Below are 23,798 nucleotides of genomic sequence, written 5' to 3' on the forward strand. Positions count from 1 at the left end.
TCTTGTCCTGGCGCTGGGTCCTTGGCTCAAAGAGACTCATCCCCCCTCTCTGCACCCTCCTTTCAGGGAGCTGTAGAGGGCCATGAGGTCTCCCCTCAGCCTCCTCTTCTCCACACTAAACCCCCCCAGTTCCCTCAGCCGCTCCCCATCAGACCTGTGCTCCAGACACTGCACCAGCTCCGTTGCCCTTCTCTGGACACGCTCGAGTCATTCAATGGCCTTTTTGGAGTGAGGGGCCCAAAACTGAACCCAGTCATGGAGGTGTGGAAACACCACCCTTGAACAGCGCTCAGCACCCAGAGGCTGTTGTGTCACAGCAGCAGTGACCGCAGGTCAATGTTACTCTCAGCCCTCTCCAAGAGGCTGGAGGACACTGTTGAGTCTTACAGGAGACACCAGGCACTGCAGCCTTGCTCAGTCCCATCCATTAATTCTGAGCAGGTGGCAGCAGGGTTGGTTCTGTTACCATAAAATAGTCTCAAAAGAACCCCCTAAGGCTTAGTTCAAAGTTTCAGAAGGCAGGTGTTCTTTATTGCAGTGCTGGATGCACGGGGGATCATTCCACCGAACATGCATGCCAAGAGGCAAAGCACACATTATATACAATAAAATAAATGAATATTCATGTAATTTCCAGGTACACACCTATTTTCAGATGATCTAATGCATATGTTAATACATTGTGCAAGGGTAATAAAATCTGGGGAAGGGTTTGAGGGGCTTCCATGGGGGTTTTCAGTGGTCTGTGGTGGTCCCTAGTGGTTGTTGAAGAGGTGTCTCTTAATGTCCTTTCCCTGAACTCTCTGGTTTTTTTCGTATATGGCCTCGTCTTGGCTCATTACTCTGTAAAGTTTCTCAGCTTTCTTAAGGTTAAGTAATTAAGTGTTGGTTTCTCTGCCCTCCCCAGGATGGACCCATCACAGTGGCAAGAATTATGTCCTTGGGTGCATTGTTGTCTGAGGCCCCTTACAGCAGTTACCACCAACTTGCAGGCATCAGCTACAGGCATCAGTTCTGCTTTACTGCTAATGAGCCTGTAGAAGATGATTTCAGGACAGAGGCAAAGCTTTTTGACAAAAGAGTGAAAAAAGAAGCCCTGATCTTTATATTAAATGTTCTAGTGAAGTTTCTTTACAGAAAATAAACAAGGGTCCAATATCTTCGTGTTGCAGTGAGATGCAAACACCTGGTTAGACCTGGGTTAACATTATTTCTTAGAAATTTGAGATACAAATAGAAAAAGCAGTTAATCCACATGGCAGTATCTGATACACCCATTAGCGTAAAAGCCAGCAGAGGAAGTCTCTAAGAGCTGTTCTGGAGTTTCAGAAGGCAGGCATTCTTTAGTGCAGCACTGGATGCACAGGGGATCATTCCACCTAACGTGCACACACTAAAAAAGTTCATCCTTTATATACCTTAAAGACATGAAATATTCATACATTTTCCAAGAAGTCTCCACCTTTCTGCTTATCTATTACATTTACATAATGCTGGCGTTGCAAAACTACACTACGCACGTGTGGGGGGTCGGTGGTCGTTTGGGGAGTTAGCCCCCTACTCCCTTTTCCCTTTTATGGTCACCAGTCTTTTGAGGACAATTCCTTCTCCTTGGATGTTTCCCAACTCTGTTGTCCAGCCAAGCTGTTCTTTCTTATCCTCCTTGTTTGAGCACTTCTGCCAAGATGTATCTATTCTCAAGGTTAGGATATCTTCTCCATACATTTTAATCACTCAGGCCTTGTTAAATACAAAGTTAAACATTGTTTGGTAAAAGAATTTCTTAGTATTTCCCCCTTTGAGACTTCCAGGTATGCACCACTGGGTACAATCTGACCACATAAGGTATAATGGAACGCTTCTCTTATCACTAATTGTGACAGGCCTCCACTTGCAGGCATCACACCTAACAGTTATACTGCATTGAGACTACGGTTACACTCAGCCAAAGGACGAGAGACAGAATTTAATCTGTATTTAGTAATAATACACCTTAAAAGCAAACCTGCTAGGTTAACAGTAGCTCCAAGGAAAGGGAGAGGAGCTCAGACCAGAGTGCACATGAACTCCAGAAAAGAAACTGTAACCCAAATTCTGCTCCTGTAAACATCCAAACCAAAATAATTCTGGAAAGTTAGTCCGTGGCTTCCTGTTTTATGGAAGTGAACGGATGTTCTGATACGTTTTCCAGAAAACCAGCACAGAAAGGCAAGCGAGCAGTGTGCTGTGTTCCCCAAACTGAGATTACAGCTAAATTGCCCACGTTGCACAGCTTTCCTTGGTTCTGAGAGCTGCTCGAGACACTTCCACCATGGTTGAATTTCTGGACATATGCACACAAAAAATACAAATTACTGGTTTTGTGCCCTCTAGCCCCTGCATCTGTGCAATAAATTGCAATAATCCCCCAGTTTCATTTGCACAGCATGTCAAGGCAGGTAAGAGCCATGACCAGCACAGCCATGTCACCCACTGTTGTACTACACCAGGAACCACTGCTCACTCAAATAGAGCTCTCCTTACCCAGAAGGCTACCAGATGCTGTTACCTTATTCCACGGGGAATGACCATATAGGAACCAACATCTACTTATCAGCACTCTTCACCTGTCATGTTCTATCACTTGGCATTAGAAATCAACTCTTATCAATATAAGATCAGAATATGCAGTGGATGTGGCCAGGGACACAGCAGAGGGAAATGGAAGCAAGGAAGATGCACTACCAATAAAAAAAAAAAATTGCCTAGAAACTCCACTCACCTGCACACACCATTTCTGATAGGAAAAGAATACAAACCATTAATCAAGGACTTGCAACTCATCTACTATTAAAAAATGGGAGCATCTTCTAAGGAAGAATAGTCTAGATGTTAAAAGGTTTGCACCAAGGAAACCTTACACTACTTAATACTCAGAAGAAAACACCCACAACGATCAGGAATTCAGGTTCTGTTTCACAGGAACATTACAGAAATCTGCGTCCCTGCTTGAATAAATATTTTTGAATAGGATAGAGAAATGCTTCTTCACCTAGATATAAAAAGTCCTCCTATGGAACAAAAGAGAAAATGAAGTATTCCTCTGAGTCCTTCCTTAAGGAAGGACTTATATATATTTATGTTACTTATATATTATAAATATATAAATATAAATACATATATTATAAATCTATATTATTACTTATATATATTTGTTACTTATATATTCTAAAGTCTATATAGTAGTCTTATAGCATTGTGCTCAACATTTTATTTTGCTTCCTTCATGCCCACCCAACCTCACCACTCAACCTCTGGACTTTCCTACCTGACACGTGTCTCTCTTGTTCTTGTCTCAGTTATGCCTGTGCCTCTCCTGAAGAGGCAAGATTTTAACTAAAAAGCATACATAGAAAACCAAGAAACAAGCAAATGTTTTTAATATTTACTCAAAAGTGGTTAAAAACAATAGCTTAATTTATTAACCTTTGGATACATAATCTAATTTCAGTATTAAAACAAATTCCTGAAGGTGATAACTTCTCTTCCTGGAACAGTTACAAAAATGTAGTTATTTGTTCAAAATAAACAACCGCTTTAAAACAGCAGTCCTTTGTTGAAGGCTGCACAGTTACTTGAAGGTATAAAAGAATAACTTTCCATTGTGTATTGTAAACAATAATTAGATGCCAAAGAGAATTTTGAGGTCAGCCAGAGTGAGCTTAGTGAAGGCCTCCCCTTGGCCTGACAGCACCTGCTGGGCGAGAACTTTCTTCCTCCTCTGGAGTTGTACGATCTTTTCTTCTACTGTTCCTTCACAGACAAACCTAAAGAAAAAACCCCAAAGCCACATCATCTCAACTGCTAGGAAAAAGTGGCAGCATTATATAAGCTCTTCCCCAGTACATTTCCAAAGACTTGTCTCCATTAAAAATTAACAGCCTGTTACGTGACTGACAAAATACACCTGTGCACAGAAAACAGCTGTTCTCATACTTGAAATGTTACAATATCTGGGTAAGTCTGATGCACTTTAGGCCTCAACTTTGGTTATCTGAAGCAATAGTAATTCTGTGACAAAATCCTGTAATGATTGTTTGCCAGCTGATGGCACCTATTATACCAAAAGCCTCGTACACAAAAAAGTATTTTAGATTCCAGTTCCTTTGAATTTGCTGTGCATTTACAATAACTAAGCTAGCCTTTTAGTACCTAAAATTACAGATGCTTTTTGTAAAAGCCAACTTTGCCATTTACTAGAAGTACTCTATATGTTTATGTTAACGATATTAGAAAGGCCCAAGCTAAGGGAGCATGGTGAAAAATCTCCACTCAATAAGGGAAGATAAATAGTTTAGTGCCTGAATTGTTCTCAGGAATGAACAGGACATTCCCACTAAACCACAGGTTGAAAAACAACAAACCACTGCTAGCTATCAGGACAGCAACAGGCAGGCAAGTGCCACATACAAACGTTTTCATGTGGTCTCTATCTCGGTGCCCAAACCCCAATCCCACTGTCAGACCTTGTGCCTAGCTTGAAGTGAAGAAACAAGCCTCAGACCAAGGCCTGGTCTCATCAACTAAAGCCAGACAGTACATGGGTAGCAACAGCCTCATTTACTGCTAAGGAAAATCCTGACCTGTGTATCACAACATCCTTCTGCTGCCCCACTCGGTAAATGCGGTCACATGCCTGCTCCTCAAGAGCAGGATTCCTGCAAGGTTAAAAAAAAAAAAAAAGCTTAAGGGCTTATGTTCAGGAATAGTTGAAATATCAAAGCCTCTGTGCTTGCCTCATCTGCCTGCCTCTAGAGCATCCTGTTTTTTTCCTCTGTAGAATTAAAACTGCTCCCAGGTTACCTTAGGTTTACTAGCTTGATGGCAAATACTCGCCCTGACTGTAGTTCCCTTGGTAGAAGTATGCTACAACTCCACACAAAGTCAGCTGTGGGAGTCAGACCACTGTTCCACGCAGCCCCATATTTCTGGCCAACAGTTAGTACTCAGAGAAAGCTGAGTAGCTGGTGAGGAAAGAGGAGAGCGAAGCAGGAAGGCAAACTCCGTTGAAAGAGGCCTTCACTCAAGAATATTTACATAAGAAATGGTTTCGTTTGACACATGGTTACAGGGAATACTTGTTGGTGTAACTTCCATATTGTAGAACCATCTCCTTACTGCTGCTACTCAGCAGCTGGTTTTGTACTGAAGCACATCAGTTTGCTTTCTAAGTTCCCATGAGCAACATTGAGTTAAAAATACAGTGATTCTGAGTGATGAGAGACAACATAAATATTGGGAGCTCATAAGCACTATTTTCACAGCCCTGTAACTCCCCAAGGTACACTAGCTATGCCCAATTACTGACTATGCTCAACACAATTGATTTGTTCCAAGACAAATTACCTGCAGGCATTACTGTACTATTTTTGTTACTGAAAGAAATTAAGCCAGGAAATGCCAAGGGCCCTTTTCTGTATCCTTTTGTGATACAGACTGCATACTTGCTTCTTTGGATTGCTGTTCCCCTCCTCTTTTTTTTTTTTTTTTTTTTTTCCCCTACACAGAACTGTATTTCATGGCAGTGAGCACTGGACTGACAAATCAGTGTTTTGGAAGAAAGCTGCAGTAAAAACACTTTTCCACAACTAATTACTAGGCCTTAGTCTCAGCTAAACACTTCCCGCCTAACCCAGTTGTATCAGACATCACACTACACGTGGGGAGAAAGCCAGCAGCGTGCCCTACATATATCCTCCAAGATGGAACTTTTGTTTCTCTTTACCAGTGCATGTCAAGGAGAAAGAGATGGTTTCCTCCAGTCAAGTTTAGACCAATGCCTCCAGCCAGCAACGAGACCAACATTACCTTGAAAGGCCAAAAGAGAGTTAATGAGCCTGTTTCCAGAAAATTAATGCTTCATATACTTCACATACTAATTTGAACTAAAAGATCTGCTTATCATATTTATATTACATGTGTATTTTTATTATGTATTTGGGAGCTTGCCAGATGTTACCTGATGAAGCCTGGACACAGAAGTTACAGCTCAGAGAGACCAGCCTACCATTCCATATATATCACCCTGATACATTTTTGCAGACTAGAGAAAGGACTCAGCAGTTCAGACCCTCTCCATGTCCCACTCAAGTGACCAGCCTCTCCGATGACAGCCTGTTCCCAACAGTGGGACCAATCAGCACCAGCTCTGAATTAACAATAATGATTAAACACAGGCAACTGGACTGAAATGGCCTGCTACTTCTTTCACTTTGTTTCCACATAACCTAGTATTTCAAAAAAAAATGAGTAGCTGGGGAGGAACAGGGATATAGCAGATGGTCAATTTAGAGATTTCTTGTACAGCAGGAAAAGGAATTAAGGACAGAGACACCTGCTATGTATTTTTATTATGCAATTTCATGATATGGTAACTTAAAACCCCAATCTTGTTTGAGGCATCAGCTATTCATATAGCTGGCAGAAATCTTCCTTTAAATTCAAAGTGAGAAGGAGAAATATCTATTTTGTTGATAGCAACTTGTTCAAGAAATCCAACAAAGAAAACAGGCTAATGCACCGCATTCTCCCCTTCCAGTCACAGATCCATCCTCAGAGGAGACAGCCTGTCCTGCCTCAATCACAGGAACAGTGTCCAGATGAAAGTGTAATCACTAACAACAATTAATTTGGATTCAGATGTCTTTAGTCACCTGGCAAGTCTCCTTCCCTTGGCCAAAACTTCAGACTAGAAGCTATTTTCAAGAAGAGCCAACTCACTGTAGTTCATCAGTATTGAAAGACATACACCTCCCTCCCTGCAAACCCCAATAACTCAAAAGTGAAAAAAAGTCACATGAAGTCACCTTACTTTGGGTGCGTGCAAAACTATGACTTCTCTCACCCCAATCTTCCTGGTTTTATACCAGGGTGAGATATGCTTTTGTTAATCTTGGCCTCATTCACAGACTGAGCTGCCATCCTCTCAAAAAGATTTATCTGGTAAAAAGTATCTGATGTGTTGGAAAACAACAATAAAGTCTTACAGGCAAGTGATCTACAGAAAGAAACATCTTCCAATGCAGAAGCATGAGCTGGACCTGCTCCAAGTAGAGCTAACTGGCCCCACATCACGCTGTGCCAAAACCATCTTTGAACACACCGAAGATTTGGACAACCTTTGACCTAGCTTTGGAGTCAGATGATCTCAGTACAGAAGGTTAACATCAAAAGGAGCTTTTTAGCAGCTGCTCTGCCCATTATAAGATGTACATTTGTTTTTACAGCTACCTCTCTCCCTGCTGACCTCGGTACCTAGAGGCCCAAAATGAAAGTGGTGCCAGTAAATGGAATCATGCAGTCAGCTATCACAGCTGCTGTGTAGTGGCTGTTTCCCTGGCCCGACTGCATACCTGAGGCCCTTTGGGATTGTTATTGAACTCTTCTACCACATCCATTCTCTGTTTGGGGTTGACAGATCCATCCACCGTTGCATACTTCAGCCCTAGTCGCTGGAGGTGCACAGCCACAACTTTCAACATACTCGTCCACTGAGAGACAACAACACTGGAGAGAAATGAGAGTTTAGAACAAGTTCTGTGGGTGCTGTGACAGTTTGGTTATTGCAGTGTCTCACCGAAGAGGAGACAGTGATTCAGGCACTCTTCCCCACTGCAAACTGGAGCCAAGTCTCCTCCCAGTTAAGAAACAGATTCACCTGTAGCTGTAGTGGTAGAACCTGCTGCGGCAGGCTAATACCCAAAAAACTTGAGACAAATTAAGTCTATAACATTCACCTGTATTTTTGTATTTTACATTGCCACCTACCAATCACAATTCTGCAAAATGAATCAATAGCAACACCAAACTTGGATTCCTCTGGGCCTCTCACTCCCCACGCTTTTTGGATTAAGCAGTTTGGGAGGCAATAATCTGATAGTTTTTTGGTAGGGAACAAAAGTAATGTTGGTGTTCCCATTCTCTTGGTGGGAATGCTTTTTGGAAAAAAAAGCTTTCTACATACAGTGCAATTCTGGAGTTGGCCAAGAACAGGACTTCCCTTTCCAAGCCACCCCAACATAGTACAGGTGCAAGTGCTTTGCAGCCACACACCTCTAAGTGCATTCTACATTGTTTAACAAAAACAAGCAGAAAACCCTTTAACACTGCAGTCTGGTGCAGAGCAAAGCCAGACAGAACTTGCACAGTGAGAGCTGCAGGACTTCAGCAACAGTTAAGTCCTCCAATCAATGCCTGCCTTTATCTCAAACAGGTTCAGTTTTAACCACTTTTTCCCCCACTTTTTTTGAGCGATGGGGTGGGTTGCAGAGCTGAGGGCAAATATTTCTCAGCACAATCAAATTATTCCCAATTCTGGTTTTGGAGAAGAGTCCTCCTGGGCCTCAAGGCCTGAGACTCCTCACACATTCCCTTATGTTTACACTTATCTACATCTTAAACTACTCTCTTTAGTCTCGTCTCCCCACCCCCCCACGCCCCCCCAATCCACTTTCAACTACTGCAGTACCGCTGCCATTTTCCCATACCAGGAGTTTTGTATTCAATTCTTTCAAACTATTTCTGCTGCTGTCCAGAGACATGCTTCTCAAGCACTATGACTAAAGGACAGGACATGCTTACTAACCTTTTCTGAGACTCTGAGTGACTCTGAATAGTTTTCAGTTCAGCCAAGAGGTGAGCTATCTGCAGGGGGGAGAAAAAAAAAAAAAGTTAGTCTGCCTGCTGTCACAACCCAGCTCATGCTTGGCTATTCTTCATTAAAATAGGAAGTGATCAAAATAACTCAACTGGAATTTCTTCCCTGCTCAGACTTTCAAGGTGTTTTAATAGTCATTAGTAAGAACACTCTCACCAGGGAAAACAGGGTTAAGAAATCAAATCATACAAGCACGTTTTATAGATTTCAACCTCCCTGTGAGAAGCCAAGTTATTGCCAACCTCTCCTCTTGCTGCCATCCCATTTTTTTCTAGCTCTTCACAAGCACCATGCTCTCACACATGCACGCCTTTCTAAACTTCTGTAAATCCACTGCTCAAAATGTTCACTGACAGTTTTTCAGCACAGACTCTCACAGCTTTTTTTAGAAGTAGTCATCAACACCTGATAAATTGAAGCCTTCCCAGAAGGGGTTCAGCAGGCTATCGATCTACTCACCTGATTTAATCTAAATTGCCAATTTAACCTGATCTGCAATTACCAAGGTGTGACAATTCATTAACAATTGAAAAGGCAAAGTGCTGAAATCCAAGCTTCTCAGGGAAGGTAAGAAAGCCACAGCCAGCATACCTTGGTGCTCTCCTTGGTGATTTCAAAGATATCTGTTTTAAAAGCTGTGCCATTGAGGTAGACTGTTGACTTGGAATCAGGAGTCTGGAGCTCAGACAGAGTCAAAGCACCAAGTTGTTCCTCAATGGAGAGGGAAAGGCCTTCACTGTTCAAGTTAACTTGGTCCAGAGCCTGTGGGAAAGCAAGCAATATAATAAGGGATCACAGTCAAACCTGAGATCAAATTCAGTCCCGATCCACAGTCTGCAGGATGCCTGCTGAGGACAGTGGGTTTGAAGGAAGCTATGCAATATGAAGACAGAACAATTAAGAAACACTACGGCATCAGACCAACAGTCCCTTTGGCCCCTTATTCTCCCCCAAAAAGGGGCAGCATAGGGAAAGCACGTGAGCTCAGCCATTTTCTGTGGTCCAGTCTCCTCAGATTCCCCCTCCCATAGCATTTAACAATTGCAGGATTGAAGATGTTAGAAGATAAATCCCTGTCTGTTGCCTTCATATCTGGACTCATTCTACAGCTGCTTTATACGACAGAGCGAAGAACTTCTGGAAGATTAGTCTACTTCTTGCAAGGCAACTTCAGTCAAGGCACTTAGAGCTCTCCAACGCACAAGTCTGAAACAGGCTACACTTGTAGACTTGTGCACTTTTCAAGACTAAATTAAGATCAAGACTATTTGCCACTAAAATTATATTTTTTAATTTTTTTCTTAATCTGAGTAAAAGTATTTCCAGAGACACAGCTGCCCACATCGGTGATGCTGGGGAACTCTTTAGTAGGAAGTATGCCCATGTAAAACCTCTTGGGCACAAAAAACACACAGTCTTACAAAGGGCTCAGTTCATACACCCATAGCTAAGAGATACAAGGGTGTTAACTTACACAAAAACACTTAAAAATCCCCACAAAAACACCCACACCACTACATTACAATGCAATTACCACTTTCAGTAAGGAGAGATGGCAGCAGCACTGACGGAGCCTCAACAGCATGGACAAGACATGGACAGTACTTGAGACCTGGGAGGCACCTTGGGAGCCTGCTAGAAATTCCTTTTGACTGACCCCAAACTCTTGTGCAACTACTAAGGAAGGAAGACAAAACATCAGGAGCTCTTGGAGGCATTTCCAAGCACTGCCCAGACACCTCCAGCAAGAGTTTCATCAATAAGAGACAAGAATCAACAGGCAAGCAAATACCCGATTTAACATAGGAACCCATCAAACCCCACTTAAAAAAAGACAACACAAATCAGAGTACCACATACCTTATGCTGACATCTCTTCTCTGAGCCATTAGACCTTTATTTCAGAAGGGAATTTTAGACCCTGGGAGGTTAAGAGATTTGCCCAGCACTACGACAGTGAGAACAGACTTTTGGAATACTATGGTAGGATTCTTCCTGACATGAGGGGAGCATTTTCCAAAGAATTTCTAAGTCCTGACCCCACATTGGCCAGGTCTGTTCCCCCTCCTTAACTGTGCACTTAAGAGTCACTTCTGCAAACGTTTTCAGGGGAGGGTGTGCTCAAACCTTTCTCAAATGGGTTACCACCAGTGTAGTCTCTGCCTTCATTCTTCTGCTCTTGTCTCTTTAGGTAGGACTGCAGGGTTGACCTGGAAAACAAGACCAAGACTGTGTGATTTACAGCAGGAAAAAGGTCAAGAGGGACCCAAGCTTAAGAAACAAGCTGACGACGCATTAAGGTAAGGGAGGCTTCATTAATCAGTCAGTCACCAAATGACCACAAAACACCCCAGTTTTGTTTAATATATCAAAACCAAGATCCATTTTGGAAAACACAAGAGGAAGCAAGTCTGCTTATTGGAATACCTTGAGTACAACAGGAGCCAGGGCCTAACGGATAACATTCTTCATAACAAAAGGACATCTTTAAATGTATATTTAAAGGAAGGAAGATTCTTTACAGCAACACTGCTGAAAGAGACCCTAGGAGAACACAAAGTGACACTGGCTTGCATTACAGCCATCTGGAGAGGCAGGGAAATTTCCAATTGTATAAATAATCACAGGGCAAAGAAGATAAATTCTGTCCTTTACAGATGCTGGCACATCATCATTTAAAAACTAGTGTGGCAATTCCAAGTCTTTGGAATCTTGAAAGTGAGATTAAGTGTAAGGCTAGAATACAAAGCTCATACAAAGCATGAACATATGGGAGAAAAGAAATCAATCTGTTTCAACTATTACCAGAACAAGCAATGTATTTTCAAACATGCTTGACAGATAGTCAGGAATTTGTCCAAAAGCTCTTCTCATCTAAAGTAGATTTCTCTTTCTGATTTTTCATACCGGTAAGAAACAAACCCACAAATTACCCTATCTATCCATATTCATACCTGGATCTTGCAAAGAGCACATTGTACACAGACTGTTCCTCTGCTGAAAGTTTTAACTGATGCAACTGCGTGCTACGCTGGGGCAGAGATACCTGAAATAAAAATACACAGGATCAGATGGATATAGTGCAAAAATCTTATACAGCAAACACCAGCGTTCCAAGATTTGACACAGTATTTAAGTCTCAGAAGATAGCTGGTTTTTCATCAAAGTTATTTGTATTAATGCAACCATGACGCAACATGGATACTCACAGAACTCCAAGTAGCCTGGGTAACGCTCAAGATAAAAAGCTTTATTCCAAATCATCTGATAACAGAAGGTATGAGCAACTACGTATGGACTGCCACATAACTACCATGGAGGGATTCATTTATTGCATTGCAAAAGTAGCTTCTCAGTTCAGAATCAGACAGTACACCAAAACTACACCTTTTAAAGGCTTACAGACACACCAGTGACCTAATACTCAGTTTACTAACGGACTATTTGTAAGAGTAATGTAGAAAGCCAATGCCCCAGCACGCACCAGATCCATTTGACATGCAGCATCTTTGATTCTCAGAGATCTAGGCTAGCTCAGAGACCCAGACTAGCTTTCCACTAAGCGGATGTCTACTTGCAATTACTTGACATATACGTCTCTGCATGTGATTTATATCTAAAAGGCTTAGTTATTCTGTAAATTTCTGCTTTCTAGATAAGCAATCAAGGCATCCCACAGGCATTCGCTTCTCTTGCTCAAGAGACTGCAGTAGACAGGAAAACCTACCCATTAACAAATTTATGCATGTAAATAACCATCCGTCTGCTGCAAGGAAAAGAACAGAAAGATTGCCCAGTTGTGGAGGGTGAAGTTCTTACCAAGGGCTTGCCAGTGGAATCCAGCTGGTCCTTAGTTCTGCGTAATAAGAGGCTCCTGGTTAAGAGGCTTAGCCTCTCTCCTCCCTTCTTTGTGTTGTTATCTACCTGGTACTTCCACACTTTGTATTCATCAAAAGGAGAGCAACGTAGAAACCTACGACAGGAAGGAAGGAGACTTCATACCAAGGGAAGAAGAGTTCTTCAGTTACTCTTGAGTGACCAGAGCCACATTCCTTGCTATCCAAACCGAACCATTTCCAAATGCTGTAACTGCTAGGAGCATTAAAACACTTCCAGTGTAACGGCATCGATAACTTGTTTGCTCAAACATCTGCCAATCACTAACACCGTGAAACCATCTTTCTGATTCTGTACCCATCACTTCCTCTTAGCTCAAGTCTCAGACATTGCCAGCAAATGAAGGACATCAAGATGCAGAGGCACTCACCAAAAAGTGTATTAATTTGTTACTTCAAAATCCCATACCTCTTACTCTAAAATTAATTTCAATTATCCAAAATTAATTTCAAATGCAAGTTCTCTCTGGTTCTCCAACACCCTTCACAATCCTTCCCCCCTCAGCAGTGAGGAGCACAGAGTTTAACCTGTTTATCATTTGTTTAGAGAAGTTTTCACCCTTTCCTTCAATGCCCTTGTAGCACAACACTCTTTAATGAGGTCCTCCCAGGCTGCCCTGGTAGGAACAAGGATTATTGCACAAGACGTCTGTTCATTAAAATTGGTTTTGTGGATATTCATCCTGGAGACATAGGAGATCCAAAGTAGTTTCTCCTTTGCCCTCTGTGGAAGCAGAATAGTGCAATACATGCAACAGTAGACACAGGGTCAGCCTTGCACAATGCCTTAGCAATCCAGTGCCTGAAATGTTAATATAACTAGTGTCGCTACCCCACTTATCTTAGAAACCTCTCAAACTTAGAAACAACTTCAACACTTCATCAGCGAAGACTTCCCGGCATTGGATGCCTGCCCGTGTGTTCACGTGCAGCCAGCTCACCTCAGGAGAGAGTACATGTCCTGTAAGTTGTTCTGTATCGGCGTCCCGGTGACAGCCCATCTGGCACTGGCTCTCAGCTTGCACACAGCTATGGAGGTTTGAACCTTTGGGTTTTTAATATTGTGAGCTTCATCCAATATAACTCGAGCCCAAGCTACCCTGAGCAGCGGGGAACAGGGAGATGACCCTCTCTGAAAGAAAAAGCAGACAATTTATAACCCAGAGCAGTAATCTTGCTAGGCTCTCTAAAGAGCCACAAGCAAACATATTTTTCCAGCAAAAAGCCTTTTCCTGATGTTAGTTGGCAGTAATCTGAGCTCTTACTGTCATGGAAGAGATGCTGTCAAAACAATCATCTCTTCAAAGCTTCTGTGAAAGTTTGTGAGCTGAAGGATGTAACATGTTTGTCTGCTCTTAATAACAATTTCTAAGCTTTTGCTGTTTTTCTTGCTTTTAACATTTTATCACCTTTTTCTTCCCGAGAGGTGTTTCATATCAGTAAACTTTTGCTAGGCTGGGACCAAGGACTCATATAAAATTGCAGAGAGATCAGAATAATTACAGATGCCACCTTGATGCTTCAGGAAATCTGAAGGCCTGTTTGCTTTAAGAGCTACACCTAGATCAGCACACAGAGGTAGGAGACAACACTACCCACCAGCACGGCACTTCCTCTATACTGCGTAGCCAAGATCAGTTAGCATTCAGCAATCACTTTATTATTTTCATAGCCTAGCAAATGCACTGCTGTTTCTTCAAGAGTGCAGCATATAAACTGCCTCAGTCTCAGTCCAGGCTAAGCCAGAGCAAGACAGGTTTTGGGTAGTTTAAAGTGATGTCAGTGCTTCCTGTATGATGTTCTTTGCTGCTTGAAATTCTAGTGTTCCTTCAGTCTCACCTCAAAAGGAGGAATATGGGATTCATCATTACACTCTTAAAATGACTTTGTAAGACATTTCAACTGTACTTAATATCGCGTTATCTATATTACTACAGAACAGATCTATTGTGAATATTTTTCCCCATTGTCTTTCTGCACTTCACAGCACTTTCACTCATCACTATTTTTATTGTGCAAACCCAACAGGGGACTTGTGGAAAAAACCAAACCCACTCAACCTGCTGCTCACTGTAGCATACGTAAGGTGCTACTTGAGTCAATAAACAAACCGTTAAGGCAATCCTCTGTCAACACTATGGCTTCTCACCCCCACATCATGGTCCTTGGCAGGGACTTCACCCTCCTCTTTGCTTGTGGGAACCTCCTTGGAGAGAAGGCTGAAGGTTGTGACGACAACGTCATATTCAGAGAGCCTGCATAAAGGGAAAGTAGTAATCAGCAGCAAGAACAAACAAGGAATTCATTTTGCCAGACGGACAAAATGCACGCTGAAGGTTTAAGAACAACACAGTTCTACAAGAGCTGAAATGCAGAGTTTTACAGAAAATGGGGCTTCATAGCAGTCAGACAGGAAGGACACATTGTACCCATTTTATGGATGTTGGAAGTTGACACAGCAAGCTCAGGAAAACACTAAAAGCCAGTAGTACAGAATGCACGATACATGAGATGAACCCTACTAAGAATCTGGCACTTGGAACTGCTCAGCATGGCCTAAAGTGGTTCAGAAAATTTTCTGATCTATACATACAGCTGATAAAAAAAATACAACCACAAAGCACAAGCATGGAAGAAACTGCCACTGACAATCTCTGCAAGCAAGACATGTTTTAGAGAATATACACCTTTTTTTTTGTTATCAGGAACAGCAATAGCCTGCACCTGAACCACTCAGCATGTGTACAGGCCATAAAGGTTTTGCTATATACACCTTGACAGCAGACATCAGCCTGACCTTCTGGATCCTTCACATTTCCAGTTCTTCCATCATTCTACAGCCAATAAATTTCAACTCAGATATACACAATCTCTTGCTAAGTAGTATTTTACTTTTCTTGGTGGTATTTATGGTTTAGCACTTACGCCTCTGCATGTCTATCTCTGTTGGGCCCATGGTACAAATAGACCCGGAGTTTGCCACAGCCCACACGTCTGTCAATCTCTTTCTTCCAGTGATGGATCAAGGATGCAGGACAAACGATTAAAGTGCCATGGGAAGGGATAACAGTGGAATCTGCAAGGGAAATATTGCGGGCAGGTTTCAATATCTTCACATTAGACTACAACAAAGGAATTTCAGAACAATTAAGAAGATTGGTTCACTTGTTCTGTGAGCACCGTCTGTGAAGTGGACATCTCTACACTGCATTCTTAGGGACTGTTGATTCTGGGTGGAAAAGACTCTACTTAACACTAATGCATCACTTCCTGTCCGCTCAGAGTTACGCTACATATCTGTGCAACTGAAAGGTTAGAATTCAGGAACTAACCCTGATCTTTCCTGAGAATACAGTACCAAATAAATTCTTCTTTCCTGTTCTTGAAGATTGAAATGTTACCATTTTGAACCACACAGGAAAAAAAAAAAACACCACACAGTCAGTAAGCTTGGCAAGACAGGAAAAGTAGTCCAACGAGTTCCATGAGGATGGAGACAGTAACAAGTTGTAGACACAGAAACAATACTCTTTAAAAACCTTTGACATCCCCTATCTCTATGGACAAGATAAAAGTAATCTTATGGAGGGAGGGGAAAAAAAAAAATCAGTCATAGGGAGGTAATAACTAATTTAAGACCTTATGCTATGAAAACTATGCATATGTTTGCACGTGTTGAAAAAACTATGAAAATTTTTTCAAAGCAGCATGTGCTGGCTTTAACTGCTTCAGGAAACTAATCAATAAAACAAACAAACCCCAAAACAGTGTGAAGTAATGAGTTGGGAAATCCTACATATCCAATAGAAGAACAAATCACACTGATCAAAAGGGCCTTGCAAGGGTGTGCAGTAAACATTAAGCCCAATAGAATTCTCCTACAGAAGGGAAGCGAGCACAAATAGAGCCTGTTGTTTTATGAGCCACTAACCTATAATGCTTTAGGCATTTCAAATAGCACTGCATCATAATGTATGTACTGTATGATGGAAACAATTCCCTACCATTTTTGGATAGCCATATTTCTGACTTCTCCTTTCTTTTCTCTGTCTTCAGCTGCTTCTGGGCCAGAATGAGAGCAATCATCGTTAGAGTCTTCCCCAAGCCCATGTCATCCGCTGGAAAAAAAGACACACAGAAGTTGTGATGACGTGCAGAAATGAGTTCCCTAGCTCAAATCTACACCAAGGTAAATACTGCAACAGAAATTGCCCTGGGAAACCCAGGAAATAAAAATACATGTATGACCATTTCAGGGTATGATTTAGTAATGGGTTAATAGCTGTAATCTGTCAGAGGGCACAGAAAAACAAGCTGCTTCAACATGCCTACAGAATAACTAGTTATTGGCCTCTAAGTTGTATGCCAAAGTTATGTTTCTGCCATAAATCTGCCCACAAAATCCACGTTCCTGTTATACTGCTTACCCAGAATTCCTCCACACGGCCTCTGACTCTCTCTCCAGAGCAGCCACGCGAGTGCCTGTTTTTGGTGCAGCAGTAGCGGAACCTGAGAGGGCAAGACAAGGGAGTTGAAGGAAACACCTTGCAAAGTTCAGACACTTCTGCTTCCTGTACCAAACTATCCAGTTGAACTGTCCTACTACAACCTTACTAAAAGGAGCTTGCCCACCTGTTCTTTTCCCACATGGACAGGGATACCCAAGATAAGCAAGACTGGAGGTCAGCAGCACCATAGATCAGTCTTGGTAATTAATGCTTTATGCACAAACCAAGCTAGTGCCTCACAGTGCTCCCAGAGCGTGGAAAGGCGGCTTGTGCAGGTGGAAAACCCACCCAAGCCTCCCTTGTTCACAACAGGCATCGCTGTCGAGGAGAGGGATTGAGAACACTTGCCCTTTTCTCACCAAGTCTAAGACCCCTACAGATTCTTAAAAAGACAGGAAGAGGGACGACATACTAGCATCATAAAACATTAAATGACCTTCCCCAGAACTGAAAAGGTCCCAAGAGGGTCTGAGCGGTGACACAACATATATACATCAACACACCATCTTGTAGAGGCATGTGCCTTCCAATACCTCGCACATAACCTCAGCTCTGGGTTCTGCACCACCTGATAAAGAGCTGCTCTTTGGCAGATCAGAACAGACTACTCTGGAGCCCGCTGGGCTGCCTGAACTCCATCATCTGCAACACTTCTTTTAAAGACTACTTCTTATAGCTCACTGGGAGACCTAAGTGGGAGAAAAGAACAGTTCTCTGTCTGTTCCTCACTAGAAACCTGCCTCTGTTCTGCCAAGTCATGTACAAACAAATGGTTGTGGGTTGGTTGCTTTGTCCAAGACACTACTACTACATTCAAGCACTAAATATTTGGAAGACACCACAGCAAGAGGGTAGAACATCAGCACTGGCAATCTGAGGCAACTCTCATGGATTGAAAGTAATTAGAGCATCTTCCAGCAGGATGAAAACTGCAAGTACTTCAAAGTGTGAAAGGACAGGATGTTCTAGGGTATTACCACCCAGATGTTACACTTCATTCATCAGCGTGACATCCTCCACCCCTGCCAACTCACCTTCAATCCAGAGGGATCTTCAGCTGCTGTCTGCTCTGTTGGACAGGATTCTAGAGATTTGTGAAGATGATCAATAGCCTCACTTGTGGCTCTGTGTACCGCCCTGATTCGGTCTTCTGTCATTCGCCCTCCATATAGATTCTGCACACCAAAGTTCACTGGAAAGATAGAGCATTATGCATGAGACGTGTTTACAAAGCTAACTTTCCCAAGCAGATTTTTTCATCTCAGAGACTGATCTCAGTGGCTGCAGATGCCTGGGGGGTAGTATGCAGCTCACAGTAACAAAAAAGGTTTAGTACTCATGTATATCCACAAGTTGCAGGATTATTTCAGAAATAGCCCTCACCAGTGTTCTCTTTAATGAAAAAAAAGTCTTTCTGTACTTACTTCCAAAACTGTGGCCGTAATATTCACTGGAACCCAAAGTAGCAGCAGCAGCGGGGTGAGTGTGTGAGGCTGAAGAGGTGCTTGCTGTAGGATCCTGGAGTGGTAGCGGTGTTATCAACTTCGTACCACCGGGCCTGCCAAACGGGTTAGGCAAAGACTCCTCACGGCAGCCACTGCTTGTGCCACCCTCCCCTTAAGAAGAAAGGAATCACAGGTTGAAAAGGCTGCACAATGGACCTCAGAGCTTGGCGTTACAGCCCAGAGAAGGGCCTTTGTTTTGCCCAGTAGTCCGCTTGCAAAATATTATTAAAGCAGTCACACGGATTTATCAGCAGCGTAGCAGGTTCCCGTATCACCTAAGCTGCTGCAACTACTAACATACACACTCTTAGCTTGCTCCTACATGACAGGCAGTGCAGGTCAGGCCAAGCCTCAATGTGTGGTTGATACCAACACAGTGAACTCTGCAACTGTGATCAGATTAGTGCAAACACAATTCTGCACACTGTTCCCAGAGGATTTATTCCTTTTAAAGATGTATTTCTTGTCAATATTTTGGTCACAAAAACTATCAAAATATCCAAGAACTCATGAGCTTTTCTCTCCTTCCTGGAAAGGTTTGCCTTGCTTAAAACCAGATATGGTATAAAACATTGGGACTGCTTGTTGTGTGGCAGCCTGTGAGTTACTGCTTCCTTGCTAGAGATCTTCAGATCCAGAGTTGTCAAACGGGATCTTTTCATCAACACGACTGATATTATAACCACAAAGTAACTCTCCCGCTGAGGTGATCATACAGGTAACTCAACAAAATGATGCCTCTCTTCCATGGGTGATTAATACTAGTTAATAAAATTAGGAAATCGCTTTTCAGGAATGTCACACTGGAAGCTGCTTATCTTGTATCTGGTAACTGAAACAATCAGACACAGCAGCCAAAACATGCATAAGCAGCATGGTTCCCTACTGCAACACTTCACTGGCAACTTCTCAGAGACACACCTGCCCCAACCACATAGCCAAAGCTGGAAACAGAACTAGCCCAGGGTCCTAACCGTGGGAGGAAACTCTCTTGGGAAGCCACCACACTTCAGAGGAAACATGAGTCGTTTCATTCATCCTCCCAGACACACACTTTGCAACTAGCTTTTCATCTTCAGCGAATCTCAACAGAAAAACTTACATAGACCACACGCCATATAAAAGTTAATGCTGTGCTTCCTCAATATTAACAACTATAGCAAGACAAACTGTTTTGCAAAGTTCTGGGGAAAAAAAAAAAATTTAGCCCTACCTTTTTCAGTAGTATCTGCCATCGAAATGTCAAGAGCGCTGAGTGCAGCTTCCAAATCCTGCACTTGCTTTAATAACCGTTGCCCTTTATCTGGCAGCAGCTGAACGTTCACTGTAGCCAATGTACTCTGCAAAACAAAAAAGAATCCAAAACCTGAGTGTGCTTACTAAGCTCTCTGCCAACAATCAGGTCAGAAGTTTAAAAACACTAATCTTATGGCATAGTAATTTGTGTTTTGATATTGTTCTACCATCTCCAAAAGCATTTAAGTGGCATTCGGTGTGATTAAATAGTTTTTTAGCAGAAAATAAACTAGCCATTAGTGTATTTTAGAGGAGATGGAAGGATGCAGGACCTCCCCCTTTTTATGAAACAGGACAAACAGGTAGTCAAATGACTTGGACAATCTTATCCCTCAAAGTACCCAACGTTCAACCTACTTGTGTATTTCTTTCTATACTAGCAAGAATGACAGTTCTGACTGTTTATTTCAAGGTTCTGTTCTGAGCTCTAGGAAAACGGGGGGTTTTATAACAAAAACTATGGAACATAGTTATTGGCAATTCTTAGAAAAAGCAGATGGATAGTTTATTTCATCTTAGTGTGAGCTTTCATGGCTAGATCACTCTTCCTCCACAAGGCCAAGAAAGCCCACCAGAAACAGCCACGTTATTTTAAAAGGTTAAGCTGGCTATGCATCATTCCATCCTACACAAATTACTTTCTGGGTAAAAAAGAGAGACACCACCTCAGGTAGGTGAACACTGAGCACCCCCAAAACGCAGAAGGTTGTATTACCTTAGGGATAATTGTCTAATACGTGGCTTAAAACAACTAGCCTGTGCCTAGGCTGAGTTCCCTCCCTTGCCCCATCTTCCTAAACCATCCAAATACTTTTGAGTTTCTGTTGTGAGGGGATACCATATTCTGATGTCTGTCACGAGTAAGCAAAGTCACCCTGAACACAAAACCACCAAAAAAAAAAAAAAAAAGAATAATAGGTGCAATAAATGACCTTCTTCTGCTTCAGCTGGACTACAAGATGGTTGTGAAGAGCTTTTGGGTCCTGGGGTCCTTCCATGTGATGTGATGCTGCAGCTCCTGGCAAAGATGTCCCCTGCACACTCTTTCCTGATTTTCCCAAAGGAATCTCTCTTGACTGCAAACCCTCAACTGAATTCTCAGGTTTACTTTTACCTGATGAGGGATAAATAAATCCTGCTTCATTACTGTCACTGCCAGAGATTTTGTCAGCAGGCTGTCCCAGCCCTGGCCTGGCTTGTGCCTTGGGCAGCGCTGCCCCTGCCCCTCCCTTCGGGGCAGCACGTTGCAATGCTGATTGTGGTACTGCTGGGGAAACTGCATCTTCTTTAGACATCGCTTCCGTTTCTCCACTCTTCTGACCGGTGTATGCTTTCTCTCCGATTTCTTTATCCCCACAGCTTTTTAAGTTTTCCTCTCCGAGCTGCTCCTCCTCTGGAGGCTTGGTACTTGTACTTTGCTTTCCGAGACACAGCTCTGATCTCTCGTCTGGCTCTTTCTTCACACACTTGGAAGACTTCTTGGATTCCTTGCCACTATATTTCTCTTCCTCCCAAAGGGTGCTTTTCCCTTCCCAAGTCTCAGAAGGACCGAGTTTAGATTCAGACACTGTGCTCTCCTTATGTTCCAGATCATTCCTATTTTCTGTGGACTGTTTATTTTTAGTTTTCAGCCCTTCTAGAGGTTCTGTCTCTATGGAGGAATGAGAGGATGATTTCTCTTCTTTATGTGACACCAGCATGCCCTCTTTCTCTGTTTTTACTCCTTTTGCTTTAATTCCCTCTCCGTTTCCTTGCTTAATTTGTTTCCAGGACGATGGTTCACAATTCTTGTCTATCACTTTGAACGGATTTCTTTGGCTGCTGGGATTGAAGAGAGGCGCTGTGTTGGGCTGGGATTCTAGGGCTTTTGACACTTTGGTAGCTTTTGGATCCTGCAATATATACAAGTGTGTAAATGCTAATGTACAAATTATTAAAGCCTGCTAACTATATGCACATCCTGATCATCTCAAGCAAGACCTCATTCTCTATGAACACTATCTTTCCTATCATTTTAACAGGATCAGCATAAACATTCTACAACAAAACAAAACGGCTGATTTTCTGCTTTCTTTGCCATTCCCATTTCTTGGGGGAATCAAGTCCCAACAGCATCACCCTCAAGAAAAGAGATCAGACAGAGATCAAACCCAAGTTTCTTTTAAGACTGGAGAACAGTGATTACCTCACACAATTTAGTAATAAGAGTCTCATCTGGAGGACTGCAGGCTGACAGGCTTTTCAGCTAGAAAAAACAAACTCTCCCACCATATAGTCTCAGAGGTAATTACAGTATACAGAATGAAAAGTCATGCTGGAATAAGCTGATACTTTAATACAAATAGACCATTCATACCTGCCATGGGACACTTCCACACCATCTCTTCCCATTCGTCTTACTTTTAAGGCATCGGTAAAACAACCTACCAAAGAATAAAACCAGATTTGAACTGCAGGAACCAGTAAAGGAACTCTAAGTGTTCTTTAAAAAGTACTTTACACCAAAAACATCACAGACAAGTTCTCTTGATCTGCACTTTACATCCAGACTTCTGCATAGCAAAAGGCCATGAACACTGGCAACAAAGCTTTTTACAAAAGCACTGTTCTCTGGATAAAGATTCCTAGAGTTTTGGGTTGTTTGGTTTTTAATTTTAGCAGAAAAATAAGTAACTGCTCAGGCAAAAATACTGTCTATGTTCAGAGCCTCAGAAGCATCCTATGATTTCAAGGTGTAAGGAAACAGCTATTCTTGTAATTACACTGCACAGGCCACCTCATCTTTAAAGCATCTCAGGAACAGAATAACTTTGGATGTGATCTTTTTTTAAGGACTGCTGCAAGTACTTTATCAGAGTTAAAACTGGTGAATTCAATGCAGCCATCAGGAATCTTGGATGAACCCAATCACAGAGCCACGCTCAATTCTGTTAAAAACAAACATTATCTGATCACTTAAGTTTATACTATGGAATGTAATTCCTAATAAAAATAGCAAACATTTTGCAACATGCCAAGTGAATGCCTCAAGACTGGGTGAGCCTTTTCAATTCCAGAAGAAAACTGCAAGTCAGCCACCATCAAACAATTCCAGATGTTCAAGTCTGTACAACAAACCTTCGTTTCCACTTTGAGGAACTTACTGGTATTCATCTCTGTCCTGCTGCCGAACCAGGATTTGCAGCTCCACCACGCAGCCCTCATGGATCAAGCAGTGAGAAGCAGGAATACTGAAAAGAGGAAAGGGAAAGAGGAAGAATCAAACCAAGACAAGTTGCCCAGGGAACAGCAACGGCAAAAACAATTACTTGGGACAAAATAACTTGGAGAGTCTTCTCAAAGACTACGTGACTAAGACAATAGAAGTTGAGGACTGCCGACATAGCCCTGAACTTCCCTCACAACAGCCGCGTGCGTGTGTCCCCCCCGCCCCGCGCTCCCGGCCCAGCCGCCCGCAGGGGGGAGGCCGCCCCGCCCGCCCCTACTCACGGCGCCGGGAGGACGAAGCCGCAGGCTGGGCCCTGCGTTCCGCAGACGTAGAAGCTCTTCCCCTTGTTGGGGCCATCGCGGACGCCCGTCTTCAGGAGGCAGAGGGACCCTGCAGGGAGGAGACCGGAACGGGTCAGACCGGGGCCCCCACCCCCGGGACGCTCCCCCCCGCCCCCCCGGCTCCCCTCACCGTGCTCCGGGCACGGCACAGCCTCCATCGCCGGGCGGCCGCTGCCACGCCCACTCTTTAAACTAGCCAATCCGGCCCAGCGCTGTCCGATCAGGGCGGGGCAAAGGGCGGTAGAGCCAATCGCCGTTGCGCTCTGGGGGCGCTGTTCCCCGCCCCCAGCTCCGCACAGGGCAGTTCCGGCGGAAAGGGCGGGAAGAGAAAGACGCGCTGCCATTGGCG

At 43.0% G+C, this 23,798-nt stretch overlaps 1 protein-coding gene and 1 long non-coding RNA gene across 4 annotated transcripts in view; one reads left to right on the forward strand and one right to left on the reverse strand.

Moving 5' to 3' along the window:
- The window catches only part of LOC141915747 (uncharacterized), a 19,442-nt gene extending 2,661 nt beyond the window's left edge, over positions 1-16,781 (forward strand). The window contains exons 2-3 of the long non-coding RNA XR_012621011.1: positions 10,887-10,995; positions 16,648-16,781. This is a non-coding gene — a long non-coding RNA (uncharacterized LOC141915747). The remainder of the gene's footprint in view (positions 1-10,886; positions 10,996-16,647) is intronic.
- Positions 3,404-23,624, reverse strand: TTF2 (transcription termination factor 2). Of its 3 annotated transcripts, XM_074807534.1 has the most exons (23): positions 23,580-23,624; positions 23,390-23,498; positions 23,044-23,130; positions 22,257-22,323; positions 20,833-21,792; positions 19,818-19,944; positions 18,524-18,715; positions 18,134-18,291; positions 17,019-17,100; positions 16,596-16,709; positions 15,517-15,667; positions 14,741-14,846; positions 13,533-13,723; positions 12,515-12,668; positions 11,650-11,741; positions 10,823-10,905; positions 10,230-10,372; positions 9,287-9,457; positions 8,624-8,682; positions 7,392-7,545; positions 5,765-5,847; positions 4,623-4,697; positions 3,404-3,806 (listed from the first exon to the last, which is right to left on the reverse strand). In XM_074807534.1, exons 1-23 carry the CDS (start codon positions 23,605-23,607, stop codon positions 3,662-3,664), a joined length of 3,531 nt encoding a protein of 1,176 aa, XP_074663635.1. In that variant the 5' UTR covers positions 23,608-23,624; the 3' UTR covers positions 3,404-3,661. The 3 variants fall into 3 exon arrangements, 2 of the variants coding, with proteins under 2 accessions (XP_074663635.1, XP_074663625.1); XM_074807524.1 differs by having other exon boundaries at positions 23,390-23,607; XR_012621008.1 differs by lacking the exons at positions 3,404-3,806; positions 4,623-4,697; positions 5,765-5,847; ... (1 more) ...; positions 8,624-8,682; positions 9,287-9,457 and having other exon boundaries at positions 10,296-10,372; positions 10,556-10,905; positions 23,390-23,607.
- Between the last annotated feature and the right edge of the window lie 174 nt (positions 23,625-23,798).

The sequence above is a fragment of the Strix aluco genome, chromosome 2 (genome assembly GCF_031877795.1).
Source record: "Strix aluco isolate bStrAlu1 chromosome 2, bStrAlu1.hap1, whole genome shotgun sequence".
Taxonomy (NCBI): Eukaryota; Metazoa; Chordata; class Aves; order Strigiformes; family Strigidae; genus Strix; species Strix aluco.

Bases quoted from the DNA above. Each gene is read 5' to 3' on its own strand.
- TTF2 (XM_074807524.1), bottom strand. From the start codon at position 23,607: ATGGAGGCTGTGCCGTGCCCGGAGCACGGTGAGGGGAGCCGGGGGGGC. The intron at 22,324-23,043 runs GTAAGTTCCTCA...ATTCTTTGGTAG, and splicing joins CAGGACAGAGATGAATACCA to GTTGTTTTACCGATGCCTTA. The intron at 10,906-11,649 runs GTATGAATATGG...CTTGTTTTCCAG, and splicing joins GTGCTCTTTGCAAGATCCAG to GTCAACCCTGCAGTCCTACC.